Source organism: Pelodiscus sinensis, chromosome 16 (genome assembly GCF_049634645.1).
Source record: "Pelodiscus sinensis isolate JC-2024 chromosome 16, ASM4963464v1, whole genome shotgun sequence".
In the NCBI taxonomy this organism is placed as follows: Eukaryota; Metazoa; Chordata; order Testudines; family Trionychidae; genus Pelodiscus; species Pelodiscus sinensis.
The window spans coordinates 10,763,334-10,780,156 of NC_134726.1; the positions used below are offsets into that span (position 1 = coordinate 10,763,334).

At 44.5% G+C, this 16,823-nt stretch overlaps 2 protein-coding genes across 4 annotated transcripts in view; one reads left to right on the forward strand and one right to left on the reverse strand.

The window, feature by feature from the left end:
* The window catches only part of ABAT (4-aminobutyrate aminotransferase), a 145,979-nt gene extending 136,455 nt beyond the window's left edge, over positions 1 to 9,524 (forward strand). For all 3 annotated transcript variants that reach the window (XM_075899273.1, XM_075899275.1, XM_075899274.1), the window contains 2 exons: positions 2,909 to 3,020; positions 7,127 to 9,524. In XM_075899273.1, coding sequence (XP_075755388.1) covers positions 2,909 to 3,020; positions 7,127 to 7,248 — 234 coding nt within the window. In that variant the 3' untranslated portion in view covers positions 7,249 to 9,524. The remainder of the gene's footprint in view (positions 1 to 2,908; positions 3,021 to 7,126) is intronic.
* A 4,927-nt stretch (positions 9,525 to 14,451) lies between these two features.
* TMEM186 (transmembrane protein 186) lies at positions 14,452 to 16,818 on the reverse strand. Its single transcript, XM_075899277.1, has 2 exons — positions 16,688 to 16,818; positions 14,452 to 16,395 (listed from the first exon to the last, which is right to left on the reverse strand). Exons 1-2 carry the CDS (start codon positions 16,688 to 16,690, stop codon positions 15,667 to 15,669), a joined length of 732 nt encoding a protein of 243 aa, XP_075755392.1. The 5' UTR covers positions 16,691 to 16,818; the 3' UTR covers positions 14,452 to 15,666.
* Between the last annotated feature and the right edge of the window lie 5 nt (positions 16,819 to 16,823).

The window sequence follows — 16,823 nt, forward strand, 5'->3', positions numbered from 1 at the left end:
TCTCATGGGCTGCAGGGACAGGTCAGCAATGTCCAGGAGCGGCAATTACCGTAGGGATAATTACTCCAGCCACGACAAGTTAAGCATTTTAAAACTCACTACTCAAAGAATTAAATTTAAGTGTGATAAGAAATGAAAATTTTGAAATGCACAGACCAATCTCAACCCAAAATAGCTCACTTTGCAAGCAGTAAAAGAAGTAACAACAACTCCCCACATATGTGTTGGGTTGGGAGATGAGAGTGAAGGACAGGGCATGTTTGTGAGAATTGAAGCGCACAGGATCTTTTTCAACACGCCACATTCATTGATGATGTAACAGAACAGTGTATGCATTCACACACACATGTTCTGTCGATGCTGTAAGTAGCAGTCTGTTGCTTGGCGCAACCTATTGGCCAGATAGGCTGAGTGCAAGGGAGGAACCGGGTTCTTGTCAGTCCAGACTGATGCTCCACAGCATAGCAGGACGGAACCTGAAGAACCATAGAAGATACTCCATCCTTTTCTTTCCATGTGAGTCTATGCATTTTGCCTTGTCAGGCCTTAATCAGTCACTCAGCATTACAGTCAGTTTTTCTGAGACATGTTTATCTGAAGGTTATTCTCGCAGTCATCTGATATCAGTGTGCTGAAGATTGCTCCTGGGTGTTGTCTTCTGGTGAAAGTTGTTTCCAGTTCCTCATCAAGGGGTGCTTGCCGCTAACTTCATGGCTCGTCGAGCTGCCCTGATCCAGCCTGCGTCTTCAGTGTGCTTTATCTTAGTTGATAATTATTTGGTGCTTCTGAGTCTCCTGCCCCTCTGATCATCTGCGCGTACAATGGCCATCACACGTATCTCTCCTAAAACATTCTCTCTCCCATTCACACAAACAATTGCAGCATAGCACAAAGGGTACTTCTAGTCACTTTAACAAAGTCACAGGCTACGTCTAGATTGCATCCCTTTTTCGTAAAAGGGATGCAAATTAGACGTGTCGCAATTGCTAATGAAGCGGGGATTTAAATCTCCCCAGCTTCATTAGCATAAAAATGGCTGCCTTTTTTCGGCACGGATCTTTGCCGGAAAAAAGGGCCAGTCTAGACGCTGATCTTGTGGAAAATAAAGCCTTTTCCGAAAGATCCCTTATCCCCTCTTAAAATAAGGGATCTTTCGGAAAAGGCTTTATTTTCTGCAAGATCAGCATCTAGACTGGCGCTTTTTTCCAGCAAAGCTCCGTGCCAAAAAAAAGCAGCAGCCATTTTTATGCTAATGAAGCAGGGGAGGTTTAAATCCCCGCTTCATTAGCAATTGCGATACGTCTAATTTGCATCCCTTTTACGAAAAAGGGATGCAATCTAGACGTAGCCACAAAGTCTTTCAACATTAAACTTCTATCTATTACAAGGCTTTACCTAATACTAACATCACTATGCATTATAATATTCCATCCCTTCACTTTAACATCAGAACATGCTAACATCAAACAGAATTGAAGCTAAGTTAAGAAAGCTGCCCGGCCTGTCTGAGGCCTGCAACTTGTGTTTAAGTCTATATTATAACATACATTCTTTATAACTAACTTATTACCTACAAGATTACAAGGCTACAGAATGGCAAGCACACAGTGTGTGAGAGTGACAGAGATTTGCATTGTGACGCTCCTTCCATCCCCTTCTCTCTGTGTGGAGATAGGGTACAGGAGTAGGGGCAGGAGAGATACCCGGACATCAGTGCCTCCCCTACCCTGCACAGCAAGCAGGAGGCTCCCAGGGGGGCAGCTCCAAGGCAGAGGGCAGGAGCAGCATGACAGTCGGGGGAGAGGCAACTGAAGTTCCAGTGCTTGATAGCTTCCCGGCCAAATCAGTCAGGATCACCTGTCAGAAGCTCCAAGATCTACTGGTAGATCCCGATCTACTGGTTGATGACCACTGAGTATAGCATATACCAGACACTATTTCAATGTGCTGTACAGAGACAGTCAGACAAAAGGCCATCTCTTCAAAGTGTGGTGCATACAAAATATAATGGGTAAAGAACTGGATAAATTAATGGAGGATATGTCCTTAAATGGCTACTAGCCACAATGATCAGAGCTGCAGCTACATGCTCAGAGCTGTCTGAAACAGCCGAGTACCAGAAGACAGGGATGACTTACCCATAATTACCTGGTTCTGTATATTCCTCCTGAAGCTCTGTTGGACCACACACTGTTGGAAACAGGATATGGGCAAGACGAGCCTTAGTCTGACACAGTATGGAAGGACTTATGCTCTTATATTGGGGAATGAGATTTTTCTTCCTATATAGAAATTCCTGCCTGTTTCATTGTTTCATTTTTCTCTTTTCAGTAGCCCTATATCCCAGTTGCACAGTGGTGCAACTTTATTCCCTTGCGAATAAAGAGCTAAACTCTTACTAGTCTCACTTAGAAAATAAAGTTCTGACTTCACTAGAAATAAGCATCATAAAGGACAAGTAATTGACCATAATTAGTGTGCAGATGTATTTTTAACAACATAATATATTTGTTCCTCAAAATTTGCATCTTATTGCAGTATGAAGATCAGCTGGTTTCTAACACCATTTAGTAAGCTATTTGTGCTCAGATTTGTGATAATGTCAGACTCCTTTACATCCTTATGAGGGAGAGAATACAAAGTCCTACTAGCAATAGACCTCTAGGCTTCTGATTACTAAGCTCTTCAGAAGCACCAAGCAGTTACTTCAGTTGGGTAAAGAGGTCACAGAGCCCTGTGTCAGATGTGAAAACAATGTTAATATTTCCATATCTGCAGCAACTGAGAGGGCAGTTTCCATGTGTTAGAATCCCCTGGTGTAGAGCTCATCAGCAAATGTCCTGGTGTCTCTCCTGGAAAGGTCTGACAGCAGATGTAGGAGTAATGGTGTCTTAACTCTTTGTTCCAGACTCGTTACCCTCATCTCATCAGCAGAGCAAGGGGACGGGGGACATTCTGTTCGTTTGACACTCCAAATGATGCAACTAGGAACAAGTTAATTGCAGTAGCTAGAAACAAAGGTATGATAAAGTCTGCCTGTATGTCATGCAGAAGAATGACTTTCAATATCACATTCCCTCATGCGTTTGATTTTTCGCTTGTGGTGTACACACAATGTCACACAGACATTGCACCAGTGAATGAAAAGCTGCAGAAAATTTTGTTTATCCTGGCTGAGGAAGTAACACACTATATCCATAAGCACAATGCCAAAGCCATAGGTTGTTTCCACATTTGAGATGTAAGATGAGAGACATGTTCTCTTTATGTTGTACATACAGCCTGATACCATTTAAAATCTCCTCTTAATATCGATAATAAAATAGGAGTTAGTTCTACCAAGGCAGTTTTTGTTAGTCAATAAATTTCTACCAGCATGCTAATTTGTCATTTTATAAGTAATATTATATGATGCCATTTACAATTTTAAATTTTTAAATTTGAAAATATATTTTTCTATCACAGTTGAATATTCTAGTTAAGATTAGTATTACTCAAAATGTATTTGTGTACCTAAAACCACATAATCACAAGTGTATATGTCTGTCCCTATATAATCCACTGTACTTGCATTGTAGCTTACAATAATTTATATTTTATAGAAATGTTATTTTGGTCATGACATAGCACGGTTTATACAACTACACAAACTACAATTTCATAATAATAGATCATCTGTAGAAGTGTATCTGGCCAAAATTTTCAAAAGTAACTAGTGATTTTTGCTTCAGAGGGGTAGCCAAGTTAGTCTGTAACAGGAAAAACTTAAAAAACAAGAAATAGTCTAGTAGCACTGTAAAGACTAACAAAACATGTAGATGGTATCATGAGCTTTTGTAGGCACAACCCACTTCTTCAGATGACCGGAGTATTAGAAGTTCAGATCCAAGAATAAATAAGGGGAGAGGTAAGGATTAAAAAAAAAGAGACAGTGAGTAGATGGTTCAAATAGTTACAAGAGGCTGATAAGAACAATTAGCACCTCTATTGTTTGGTTGGCTGGTTAAGTCATTAGGATGTGGAAGGTAGTATGCAAGCCAGCTGATGTCCCTGTTCATACTATTTGCATAAGAATTAAGCTTGTAAATGAAGTTAATTTCCAACTCTTCCCTGTGTATTTGGCTTGTGGAATTGGTCTGAAACAAAATGGAGATTTGGAGATCCATTAATGAGTGTTCAGGCAGGATAAAGTGATCTCCAACAGGTTTCTGTGTGTTGCCTTTTCAGATATCTGATTTGTGTCCATTAATTCTTTCCTGTAGAGACTGTCCAGTTTGGCCAATATACATGGCAGGGGAGCATTGCTGGCATTTGATAGCCTAGCATAGATCACATTAGTGCAGTGTTTCCCAATTGGTGCTCTGCGGAATCCTTCAGGTTCCACGAAGCGAAAGTAGGGGTTCCGCGAAGAGCCAGCACTTCCCCGCCCCCTCTGAAAGAGAGTCAGCTAGCCAGCTTCTTAAAGAAGCAGCACACTTGTTTCCCGTTCCTCCCTGGCGATGCAGAGGCATAGGGAGGCCGGGGCAGAGGGAAGAGTTGCTTCTGGCCAGCACTCTAAGGGGGTGCTGGACAGGAGTGACCCCATATGACCCACAGCAGAGAGGGAAGCACTTCCCCTCCCCAAAGGAGCCGGCGTGCGCTGCCTGAACAGCTGGGGCTGTGGGACCCGGCAACTTAGTTCCGCCACCTTTCTGTGCGGTGCGTGGAGGGGAGGTCAGGAGACCCAGGGCTGCACAGCTCCGACTGTGCAGGCAGCGCGCTCTGCCCTGGGACTCCCTGCCCCTCCCCCCCCGGCAGGACGGCATCATGCATGCCAGCTGTTTGGGGAGGGGGAGCGCAGTCGCACACCTCCTGTAACCCAGAGGTGCTGCAGGATTGCCAGGTACTGGTCCCAGATGCCCCTGTCCCCTGCCCAGATCCCCCATGAGTACCCTGCCTCCACCAGCACGTCCCCGGCACTCAGCAGCATTCTGTCCCCAGCCCCAGCAGCACCCTGTCCCCAATCCCAGCAACCTGCTGCCCACCCCAGGACCCTGTCCCCAGCACCCTGCCACTCACCCCAGCACCCAGCAGCACCCTGTCCCCAGCACCCTACCACCCACCCCAGCACCTAGCAGCACCCTGTCCCTAGCCCCAGCACCCTGCCATCCACCCTAGCACACAGCACCACCCTGTCCCTGACCCCAACACCCTGCCACCCACCACAGCACCCAGCACCACCCTGCCCCTAGCCCCAGCACCCTGTCACCCATCCTAGCACTCACCAGCACCCTGTTCCTTGTTCCAGCACCCTGCCATCCACCCTAGCACACAGCAGCACACTGTCCCTGGTCCCAGCACTCTGCCACCTACCCCAGTGCCCAGCAGGACCATGTCCCTGACTCCAGCATCTTGCCCCAGCACCCCGCTACCTGTGCCAGCAACCTGCCATCCAGCAGCCCCCCGGCCCCAGCACCAATTAGCACCCTGTGCCCTGCCCGCACCAGCATAGTTGGGACCACACTAGTGAGGCTTGGGGGGGTTTTTAGCATCTCACTTGTGTGGCCCCAACTGACTTTTCCATGGGTCAGTGACCCCTGACTCAAAACAGGTTCCTCACCCCTCTCATAAATAAAGACAATGCTAAAACCTTTTGAGTTTGACATAATATTTTATTTAAAAATGAAGCTTGGCCAACAAGCCCCCAATTGGGGCCAAACCCCCATCTCACTGCAGCATCATAACACTCCTGCACCACCTGACCCCAAATCTGAGCCTATCATACACTGGAACCCCCTGTGCTGAGCCTCTTATATCCCCAGTCTTCTGCCACAACATTCCTGCACCATCCACACATCACAAATCTGTGTCCTGAGCCCATCATACTCCCAGCCTCCTTGCCCCTGAGCCCCTCACGTATCCAGCCCAAACTCCTGCACCTTCACATCCACAAGCCTGTGTCTTGTTTGGCACCCCAGCCTTCCACCTGAGCCCAGCACTCCCCAGCCTGGAGTCCCCTCCCCAAGCCAGCATCCCCTTCTCCTGCATCCAAATTCCCTCCCAGAGCTTGCATTTTTCACCCCTTCCCACACCCAAATCCCTCATTCCCACCCCAGAGCCCGCACCTCCTGTCTCAACCCAGTGAGAGTGTACAAGGGCTGGGGATAACAAGTGATGGAGAGGAGGAGAACAGAGATGATGGGGTTTCAAAGGGGTGGGGTCTTGGTGAAAAAAATTGATTTTCATGCATTGGTGGGTCCCCCCCCCTTTTTTTTGTGCTTGAAATTCTGAAAAGCTGAAAAGGGTTCCACTGCCAAATACATTTGGGAAACACTGCTTTAGTGGATGTGCAGTTAAATGAGCCTCTGATTTGGTGGCTGATGTGGTTGGGTCCAGTGATGAAATTGCTGGTGTAGATGTGTGGGCAGAGTTGGAACCGGGGCTGATTGCAGGGGTGGGTTTCTGAATAATTATGATGGAGGTGTGTTGCATGGTTACTGGAAAGAATTTGTTTGAGGTTAGGGGGTTGTCTGTAAGCGAGATTTGGCCTAGTGATTTTTGGGTGCCCAATTTGAGGCACCTTAGAAGGAGCCTGAATTTAAAAAAATGCTGAGCGCTCACTCTCTACAGACTAACACGGCTACATCGCTATTACTATTCTCTCTGAAAATAAGGCTCCTCCTAATTTGTCTTAAGTTGGGCACCCCAGATCACTAGTCACTGTAGTTCTTTAGGTTTAAACAATTATACAGTGTTTTAAGAGGACTGTTAAATTATAGTATATTGATTATAAAAGGGGGAGGCAGAGCATTTGCTTTGTTAATGACCTGAGGCTTCAGAAAATATATCTGTACATCCTGCATCCTGCTTCTCTAGTCACTGCTGGGACTGCTTCCAATATTTCAAAGGTCTGATGAGCAGCATCAAACAGCTACTATAATGAATTTTTGTTACTGTGGCAGGTGGTCAGCTCCAGGCCCCTCTGCACCACTGAGACCCCATTTGTGTAAAGACATGATGGGACTCCAGTGCTGTGGAGAACCTTATACTTGCCCGCTGCATTGGGGGGAACTTCATCCTGGGAAATTTATATGTGCTGGGCATTTCACAAAGAGCGAAGTCACTAGGGTGCATTTTATTGTTGTAGGTGTTGTGCTGGGAGGCTGTGGTGACAGGTCAATCCGTTTCCGTCCAACTCTGATCTTCAAGGATCACCACGCGCACCTCTTTCTGAACATCTTCAGTGACATCTTAGCAGACTTCAAGTAAACACTCATTTCCCTTGCACTGAACAGTCCAGTCCTTTAAGATTCTGAAATTAGTTCAATTAATTGATATGTATTTTCACTTATGGGACAAAATGTGAATTTATAAAGTGAAGTTGTTGGGTTTTTTTCCCATGCTTATCAGCAAGTGAAACTACTTTAAACAGAAACTCTGGACACACGTGGAGCTTTGGATTATCAGTTTAATAAAAACCCAGCAACTGCATCTAAATACCTATGCTGCATGCTAGTTTGCATCCCATTTTCAGCCTTGGCTTAGAACAGAAACATTAACCCTACAGACATGCACTGCCTTGTATATTTGATTATTTAATTATGACACAATAACACCTGCCTTTTCCTAGGTAAATGCTGTAGCTTTCCTTTCTCCAGTTTGTGTCCAAAGGAAGCAGCAGACCTTGTGAGTGTGAGATAAAAGCTTAGGATATATGTCTGCTGAGCAGCAAGTGCCATTGTCTGTCAAGGAGAGAACACATTTCAGAGCAAGCTCTGCTTTCCAGCACTACCAAGTACAGTATTTCACAGAATCAGTTCCAGCTCTGTTCCCATAAATACCAACACACAATCTGCCATGAGTCCATCTGATCTGCTACCCTGCCTATACTTGGTTCTCCAGAGGCACTGATACATCTGGCCACTTGTGCAGTGCATAGAAGTGAGGGGGGAATAATTCTTTCTTGTCCCTTGATTAGTTATTCCTAATGTAACAAATCAGGCTTTTGCGCACAAAACTGTACCCAAAAGTTTCTGAAGCTTAGGGAAGAAAATGAAGCATGTACTTCAGCCTTAATTTAGCAATATAAAATGTGTTGGGCTGCAGGATTATTTAACCTGCTCGCCCATAGTATACAGCCATTGATTTAGCAATTCTAATTTCTAAGCAAATATTCAAGGTATCCTACAAAACCACAGATGCATTGTTTTGTACCAAGCCATTATTTAACTTCGGATCTTTTGTGATGGAGTCCTTATTAAGTGCACAATCCTAATGCAATATAATTCTGTTCTTTTAGTAGATTTCTTCTTTCATGCTTGAGGGATCCTTCAGAAAATCAGAGGATCTATAAATGTCAGTGGTGTGTTAATCAGACTATTGTTTAAGATAGAGGAAAGATATCTATAAACGAGCTAATACAAAGGATATTTTCATTAAGATGATTTGCAGATCTAATGCTGTTATGTATTTACTTTCTTTTTACATGTCAATTTTAGGACTTAATGACTGAACATTATTCAAGGTGAAAAATATTTGGAACTCATTCTTGAATTTTTGACATCATGAGACAGTAGATACGTATTACAAATTAAACTGCTAAGCTCCAAATGGCCAATAGATTCTACCGTACAATTCAGTGGAAGCACTTAAATGTTTAGGTTGAGACCTGCACAGCGGCATAAGAGATTTAGACTTATGTTCTAAGAAGTTCAGTGAATGATGTGTTTAAACTCTAAATCTTCTGGTCTGCTTTGAAAACCATTAGTCCTGCCTAATCCTAACAGGTAACTTTTTGTAATTATTGGCAACTAGCAACCAAGGAAATTCACTTTTGCCAATTTAAAAATAAGCAAATCCCTGTAAGCCTGTCTGTAAGCTATATACTGTTCTGGAGCTTGTTGGTCAGAGTTTTCTTAGTATAGACAGGACTTTTGACCATAAGTTTTCTGATCATTATTCTGAAAGTTCATAGTTGGGAAACAGCAAGCAAAAAGTCAGGCTAAAACTTGTAATTGTATGTTGTTTAGAAAACACTTGGAGGATTGATGAATAACTGTACAGTGAAACCTCATTATCACAGTCCTAGTAGGCATAAGAAAAAAGTCAAATTAAGAAGATCCTCATTTGACATTTTGGGAATTGGGTCATTCAACATATCAGTGCAGTAGATATTAGTAAATGTCTCTAGCAAGTCTTGTACTTTTACAGAATCAAAGGTCCAGTGATGAAGTCTTACCATGTCCTCACTTTTATTATAAATACTCTAGGTGTTTTTATAACTCTTACTGACACTCAGTAATTGTGTAAAATTGTGCACTATGTATGTCGATCAGATTATTAGAAAATATACACAGAGAGCACTGCAGCATAAGCATAATAAAGTAATATTGTTTACAGCATATTGTGGAGAGTGCCAAATAAATGTTTAAACAAAAATACCCACCTACACCTCATGATGTAACTGTTAACAATGTACATGAATCTATGAACTAAATAAATTTCCTGTGTAATCAGTATTCTTAAATAAAATATTTATAATTGAACTCCTTGTAGCTCTTTTTAAATAAAAATATACATTCGTAAATGTTATGCTCACTATATAGCTTTGTATTTTTGTACACTCTTTGGAGGTACACTCTTTGGAAGATTGTTCTGTATACACCATGGCTGTGCCTAGACTGGCCAGTTTTTCCGGAAAATCAGCCGCTTTTCCAGAAAAACTTGCCAGCTGTCTACACTGGCTGCTTGAATTTCCGCAAAAGCACTGACTTCCTACTGTAAGAAATCAATGCTTCTTGCAGAAATACTATTCTGCTCCCGTTCAGGCAAAAGTCCCTTTTGCGCAAAGCTTTTGTGCAAAAGAGCCAGTGTAGACAGCTCAGATTTGTTTTCCGCAAAAAAGCCCCGATCGCGAAAATGGCGATCGGGGCTTTTTTGCGGAAAAGCGCGTCTAGATTGGCACAGACGCTTTTCCGCAAAAAGTGGCTTTTGCGGAAAAGCGTCCGTGCCAATCTAGACACTCTGTTCTGAAAATGCTTTTAACGGAAAACTTTTCCATTAAAAGCATTTCCCGAAAATCATGACAATCTAGACACCGCCCATAAGTCAAGAGGAAGCACAAGCAAACATTAGGAATGCAAAATCCTGTTTAATCAGTTACCTGGTTAAACATTATATTTAACCAGTTAATTGCTTAAACAGGGTCATGTGGCCAACCCATAGCAGGCTGTTCTGGCCTGATTGGGCACACCACACCATGGACTAAGGATATTAAATATTGGTTAATTGAATAGCTGATTAACCTCATCAGTTCTTATCGGTTACTTGACTATTCTATAGTCCCTGGGGATGAGACCCACAGCCAGTACACTCTGGCCCCACTCCTGAGGAGCTCCCTGCCACTCTGCGCTACTGCCTCTGGATTAGAGGCAGCAGCATGGGGTGCCAGGCAGGAGCTGGTCCACAAGGGTGGCCTGTTTAAAAACCAGCTTTCCTTGCAGACTGGCTGCCAATCACCCCGTGCTGTGTGATACAAAGGCAGCAGTCTGGGGTGGCAGCAGCCCCATAGGACTGGGGGGGCTGAGCTCCCAGATCCAGCTCGAACCAGAACTGAACTGGGCTGCCTGGTTCCTAATACACTTTAAATGCAGAGCTGCAGCAAGAGTAGGTTCTGGACCTAGCATAAGCCAGGACTGAGCCGGGCTGTTGGCCAACCTGCCAGAAAGTTTTCTGGTGGGGAGGGAATACGTGTACTCTATATACTTGTAGTCTATGCTTTTGCTTATCAGTTAATTGATTAACCGACTATACTATTACATCCCGACTGTGGATGGGTCAGGAGCTGCTACAGCCCAGCCGGGCCAACAGTTAACTAGTAACTACCACTCAATAAATCGACATCACTAGCCAACACAACTACTTCATCATTTCCTTTTGCTTTACTGCACCAGCACTGGGTTCAGCCAAACCATAGGGATGTAAACTCCCCCTATTTGCTTTGCATTAGTAGCCTGCAAATCAGGGTAAGTCTGAGTGATGTATTTGGATGGTAGCGATTCTCCCTCTGCAACACAAAAAAGGAGATAAGGGCTAGATATGGAAACTACTCTGAAAATTATAGCTAATTCTTCCATGTAAGTGAACATTGAGAGCTGAATTATTTGCCACTGTACCAGGTTTGCTACATGGAGTAAAAATGCATGAAAATAGAAAATGCTGTAAGAGTTTGATTTCAGCACTTTCAGAACAACTCAACATTTCTATCATGTATTTGTGATAGAAATGTTAGTGTTACAATTTATGCCTTTTCGTGTATCTGGCTTTGATTTATACTCCTTGAGCGAGCACTTTTCAGATTATTATTCCTTCTCGGAACAAGGAGTCTTACCATCAGCTGATTAAGCGTCACAACATGCCACCAAGGTAAAGACACTTACAGGTGTGGAGGGTGCATTTAAAAAAAAAATCTAATGAAGTAACCATATAGATAGGAATACTGAGGCCTGGCATTCAAATATCAAACAGCATTCACAGTGTCACAAGAACATTTTATTCCAAACTCCTATTCCTCTACTGTAGACATGCTTCAGACCTCTGGGATCACAGTACAGTAATGAACAAAAGTCCTAGCAGGACTTCATAGGACTGGTTTGAGAGTACCCTGGAGAATGCTTTGTTACTCCTACAAGCAGAAGCAAAGTTTACTTTTTTGCACGTCATGATACTGTGACTGCAGCATATAATCCATTTGACTGAATGGGGCAGGGCTACACTTCCATCTTTTTAAGGAATAACTATCCTTCCTAGCTTGAGACATAACCGAGCTCTGATCTGACTAATGCACTAACAGTGTGTAGCTATCACATCTTTGTTTCACTGTCTCCAACATTTTTAACCACAAGATCGCTTTTTCTATTTAACTGTGACCTCAAACCCAAATACCCTCGCCCGTTTCCGCCCTGGCCCTTCTTTGAGGCCCCGCCCCTGTTCCACCCCTTCTCCAAGACCTCACCCTGCTCACTCCATTCCCCTTCCTTCCCCCATTCTCACTTACTTATGCCAGGCTGGAGCAGGGAATTGGGGTGCAGGCTCTGGTCTTGAGCCAAAGAGTTTGGAGTGTGGGAGGGGCATTGGGATCTAGGGGGGGTTTCAGGGTACAAGCTGTGGGAAGGAGTGCAGGGGGACTCACATCTGAGGCAGGAGGTTGGGTGTAGGAGAAGGTTCAGGGCTGGGACGGGTTCAGCTGGCTCTGCATCACTCCTGAAAGCATCTGGCATGTACAGCAATGGCTCCATGGTGCCATGTGCTGCTCCTTATCTACAGGCCCTGAGCCCACAGCTTCTACTGGCCAGTTCCCCGTTATTGATCACTGCAGACACCATTCCTGCAGCTCCCATTGAAGGACAGCATGTAGAGCTTGCTCCAGCCATGACAGGTTAGGCATTTTAGAACTCAATCAAAAATTACATTTAAGTGTAAGAAATGAAAATTATGAAGTGCACAGACCCAAAATAACCCACTTTGCAAGTAGTAGAAGTAACAACTCCCCACTTTTTGTTGGGTCAGGAGATGAGAGTGAAGAACAGTGTGTGTTTGTGACAATGACAGACACACAGCGTGTGTGACAGATTTGCATTGCCAAGCTCCCTCTGTCCCCTTCTCTGTGTGTGGAGTTAGGGTACAGGAGTGGGGGTAAGAGGGACATCCTGAAATCAGCACTCCCCTCTTCTTCCTACCACACCATGCACAGCAAGCAGGAGGCTTCCAGGGGGGCAGCTCCAAAGCAGAGAGCAGGAGCAGCATGACAGTGGGTGGAGGGACAACTGAAGAGCCAGCACTTGATAGCTTTTTGGACAAACCAGTCAGGATCACCTGTCAGAGGCTCCAAGATCTACCAGTAGATCCTGATCTACTGGTTGGTGACCACTGCTCTAAGTAATCCTCCCTCCTGGCCACTTGGCTTGTGTCCTTTCAGTTGCCTCATACCATGCGTCTTTGTTGCCACCCCTCCCCAAAGTCTTCCTCAACCTTCACATTTTGGCAGCCATCTTTAAGCAGCTACCTCTAGCAGATAGCTGAAAATGTTATTCACATCCCTGTCTGTAGCTGCAAAAAATGAGATGCGGATATCTACATCCATATCTGCAGTTTTGCAAGGCTCGGTATACAGAGGGTTTTGAGGGCCTGCACAAATTCTAAAACTGAAGCTTCCTATTCCCCCCCCCCCCCAAAAAACAAAACAAAACAAAATACGCCTTCCAAAAAGCTTTCCACTGAGGGCAGGGAGAATGATCCTGCCCCACATTCACCTCAGAGCAGGGTTAACAGGAACAAATATCAGTAAGTGATGTTGTAACCTGATACATTAGCATGCAACACCACTAAGTTTGGGCTCTCACACAGAATCCTAGGCAAACTGCCCGCTTTATCCCATCCTGAGGAGCCCTGAGTCCATGTTTTATCCATATCCAGGCCTGCTTCTCATTATGGAGCAAATCTTGCTTATGATGAGGACATCTTTGAAAAGGAAAGGATTACCTGAGTCCCCACCCACAGCCATGGAATAGTAGAGCTGTTGTCCTCAGTTGGTAGGAAGGAAAGTAAAGGATTTGAAGAGTGATTCCTCCAGCCTTCCCAAGTGTGCACAGCTATTCAAGTAGTTGTGTGAGAGAATGGGCAAAAATGCCCTCTGTGGCTGTGTCTAGACTGCAGGTCTAGACTGGGTGCTCTCTTTCGAAAAAGCGGCTTGCTTTTTCGAAAGTACTGGTTGCAGTCTAGACACTTTTTCGAAAGGATCTTTCGAAAAACCCTCTTTCGAAAGAGGCTTGCATTCTAGACGTAGCCTGAGAGACTGCCAAAAGAAAAAACACACATAGGCTGCGTCTAGACTGGCACGATTTTGCGCAAATACTTTTAACTGAAAAGTTTTTCCATTAAAAGTATTTGCGCAAGGGACTGTCTACACTGGCACAGTTGCTTTTGCATAAAAGCATCCGTGCCAATGTAGATGCTCTCTTGTGCAAGAAAGCTCCAATGGCCATTTTAGCCATCAGGCTTTCTTGAGCAAGAAATTAAGCTGGCTGCCTATGCTGGCCCTCTTGCGCAAGAATACTTGCGCAAGAGGGCTTATCCCTGAGCGGGAGCATCGGAGTGTTTGCGCAAGAACCTCTGATTTTGTACATTACAAAGTCAGTGTTCTTGCACAAATACTCGCAGCCAGTGTAGATAGGTGGCAAGATTTTGCGCAAAAGTAGCCACTTTTGCGCAAAATCTTGCCAGTTTAGATGCAGCCATACTACTTCTGTAATCAGAACATTCTATAGCTGGAGAGGTGTTAGGCAAGATTTTCTCCTGTGAACTTTCATAATGCTATATGAACTGGTGCAGCTTTAAACAACTCCCTCGGTACAATAAGATTTGCTTGTGTTGACATTGTATGTCATCATGTGATAATAAAGGTAACCATTACACTTATTAAAATGCATACTGTGCTTTATAAATCTGCTGCATTACATGTCATTCTACAGCAATAAGCAACGTGAGAACTGAAGTCAGTTAGCACTTCATACAACTTTTTTTTAATTTGTGAAAAGTACAATCTACAGTACACAATCAAAACTAAGTCCGGTCAATGGAAGGATATTTTGAACTGATGTGCCATTTAGTTCCTTTGTGGGCACAGTTGCTGTTTAAAAATAACCATTTCCCTGCTGTCTTTGCAACCCAAATATTAAAATATTATGCCTAAGAAAATGAATGAGTTTCAATTTGTTAAATTGAAAAAAAAATCCAAATCAATCATAAGCACTGAAAATGCTTAAAATTCTTATTTACAATAACCTTAGATAGTGCCTGTAGCTCAGGGTAAGAAAATGTTTTTCAAGCTTCTGCAAATCTGTAATATACTTCTGTTCAGAATTTATCCTTTTCTCTATGTACACAAGTTAAAATGCCACAAGCCATTGCTGAATGCTGGACAAATCTTACTCTGAATCCCACTGACACTAAGTTTTGATCTGACAGAAGAATTGCTACAAAAAGTGAGAGGCATAGTTCCCGGTTACTGCTAGCCAAGGTCACAAGTGAGCAAGCGGTTCCACCTCATGACCATTTCTTGCACTAGTATAATCCTTACTTTGCAGTTCTACAGGAATAATTTGCAATTTCAATAACTTACTAACTTTACATGTTAATAGAAATTAAAATTTTCTTGATCAAAATTTGACAAATTGAAAGTGAAGTCTCACAAGAGATAGTAAAAATGCTGCTGTGGTTTCTATGGTTCTCTCTGATAGCAAGTTACATTTGCTCAGTTTTACCAATAAATTATTTTTAGCTGCTATCCTAGTCTGAAAGCACCATAAAAAAATACCCCACTACCTGCTAGCTCAACTGCACATTCAGGTGAACCAATTTTAAGTGCAAGTTACCAGACATGAGTATTATACTAGCTTTATTTACATAATAGTTGTGTGTGTGCAATGAGATTCAGCTTTCATCTGAAATTACTACACAGAAACTTCTGTCTAGTGGTTACTACATCAAGGTATGCCCTTTGTATAAACACAGGTGTGCATGCTGGCTGAGGATTTGTACGAAAAAAGGATGGTAATATTCCGGATTTGAGTATTTATACATCTATTAAACTATGCTCTGAATTCAGCATGAAGATCAATGGAAAATGTATTAGTAATATCCTCCAAATATTTGGTCAAACCTCTGTTTATCTACAATATGGCCAAACTTTAGAGTAAAATATAAAATGTGTGTACTATTATGCTGTTTAAACTGAAGCAGTACTTCGTTCTTGGCATCTCCAGTGTCACCCAAGGGCATCACAGTTTCAATTGGACAATAAATGACTTTCTTTTGACCCCAAAATGTCAAATGTGCCACTTTTACCATAGTGCCAACATCATTTAAGTATATCAGTCCAATCATTCGTCTGAAAAAATAACTTGTACCATACAGCATTGCAGCAGCAAAGCAAGCAATGCCAGTGACATACAACAGAAAATCCTGAGAAACTTGTTCCTGCAGATAGAGGTGATAGACTGGAGGGAGGGTGACTACGGTCAGAGCAGTCTGTAACAACTTCATTCTTGAAAATATTCGACAATATTTAATTCCTGGGAATTTGTAGACCAGTTTGAACTGTTCCGTGTCCTGGCTCGCAGGCTTTTCCGAGCCTCGGTTGGTGGGGGTTAAGCTACCGGCACATCTGTACTGTGCCAGCCCCGCCCGAGGATTGCCCGCTCGCCACCGCGGAGCCTGTAAGAACACAGGGGTCCCAAGCCAACGGGGGCGGCACCTGTCTCCTCTCTGCCACAGTCTGGCCGAAGGCTCCCGCGGCAAGGCGCGCCCACAGGGAGGCAGCGCGGAGCGGAGGCGAGTGCTGGTTTTGAAGACCGCGGCCTACAAGAGAAGGTTTCATGCCCGGTCTTCACACCTCGCACCGGCAGCCCCGCCCAGCGCGGGGCCCAGCCCGCCTGAAGCCGCAGCCCAACCTCGCCCCAAGGCAACGGGGAGCCCTCGCGCGCCGAGCGCCGGCCCGGGCCTGAGGCGCCCCCAGCACTAACACCGCGGCCAGGGAAGCGCGGCGCCCTCCTGCCCGCCCGCGCGCGCTGTACAGCGCCGAGCCCCGCCTCCGGGTGCCGCCCCCACCCGCCGTGGCACGAGCCGCGCGCCCAGCTAGGCCCGGCCTTACCATCCCGAGACAGAGACGTGGATCCAGGACCCAAGTGCCACCGCGCCTGCGCGGCGCTCGCGGGCCGCGTACGTCGGAGCTGCTGCGTTGCACCGTGGGAGGGGCCCGCAGGTGCCTTTCAGTCGAGCTGTTGGGC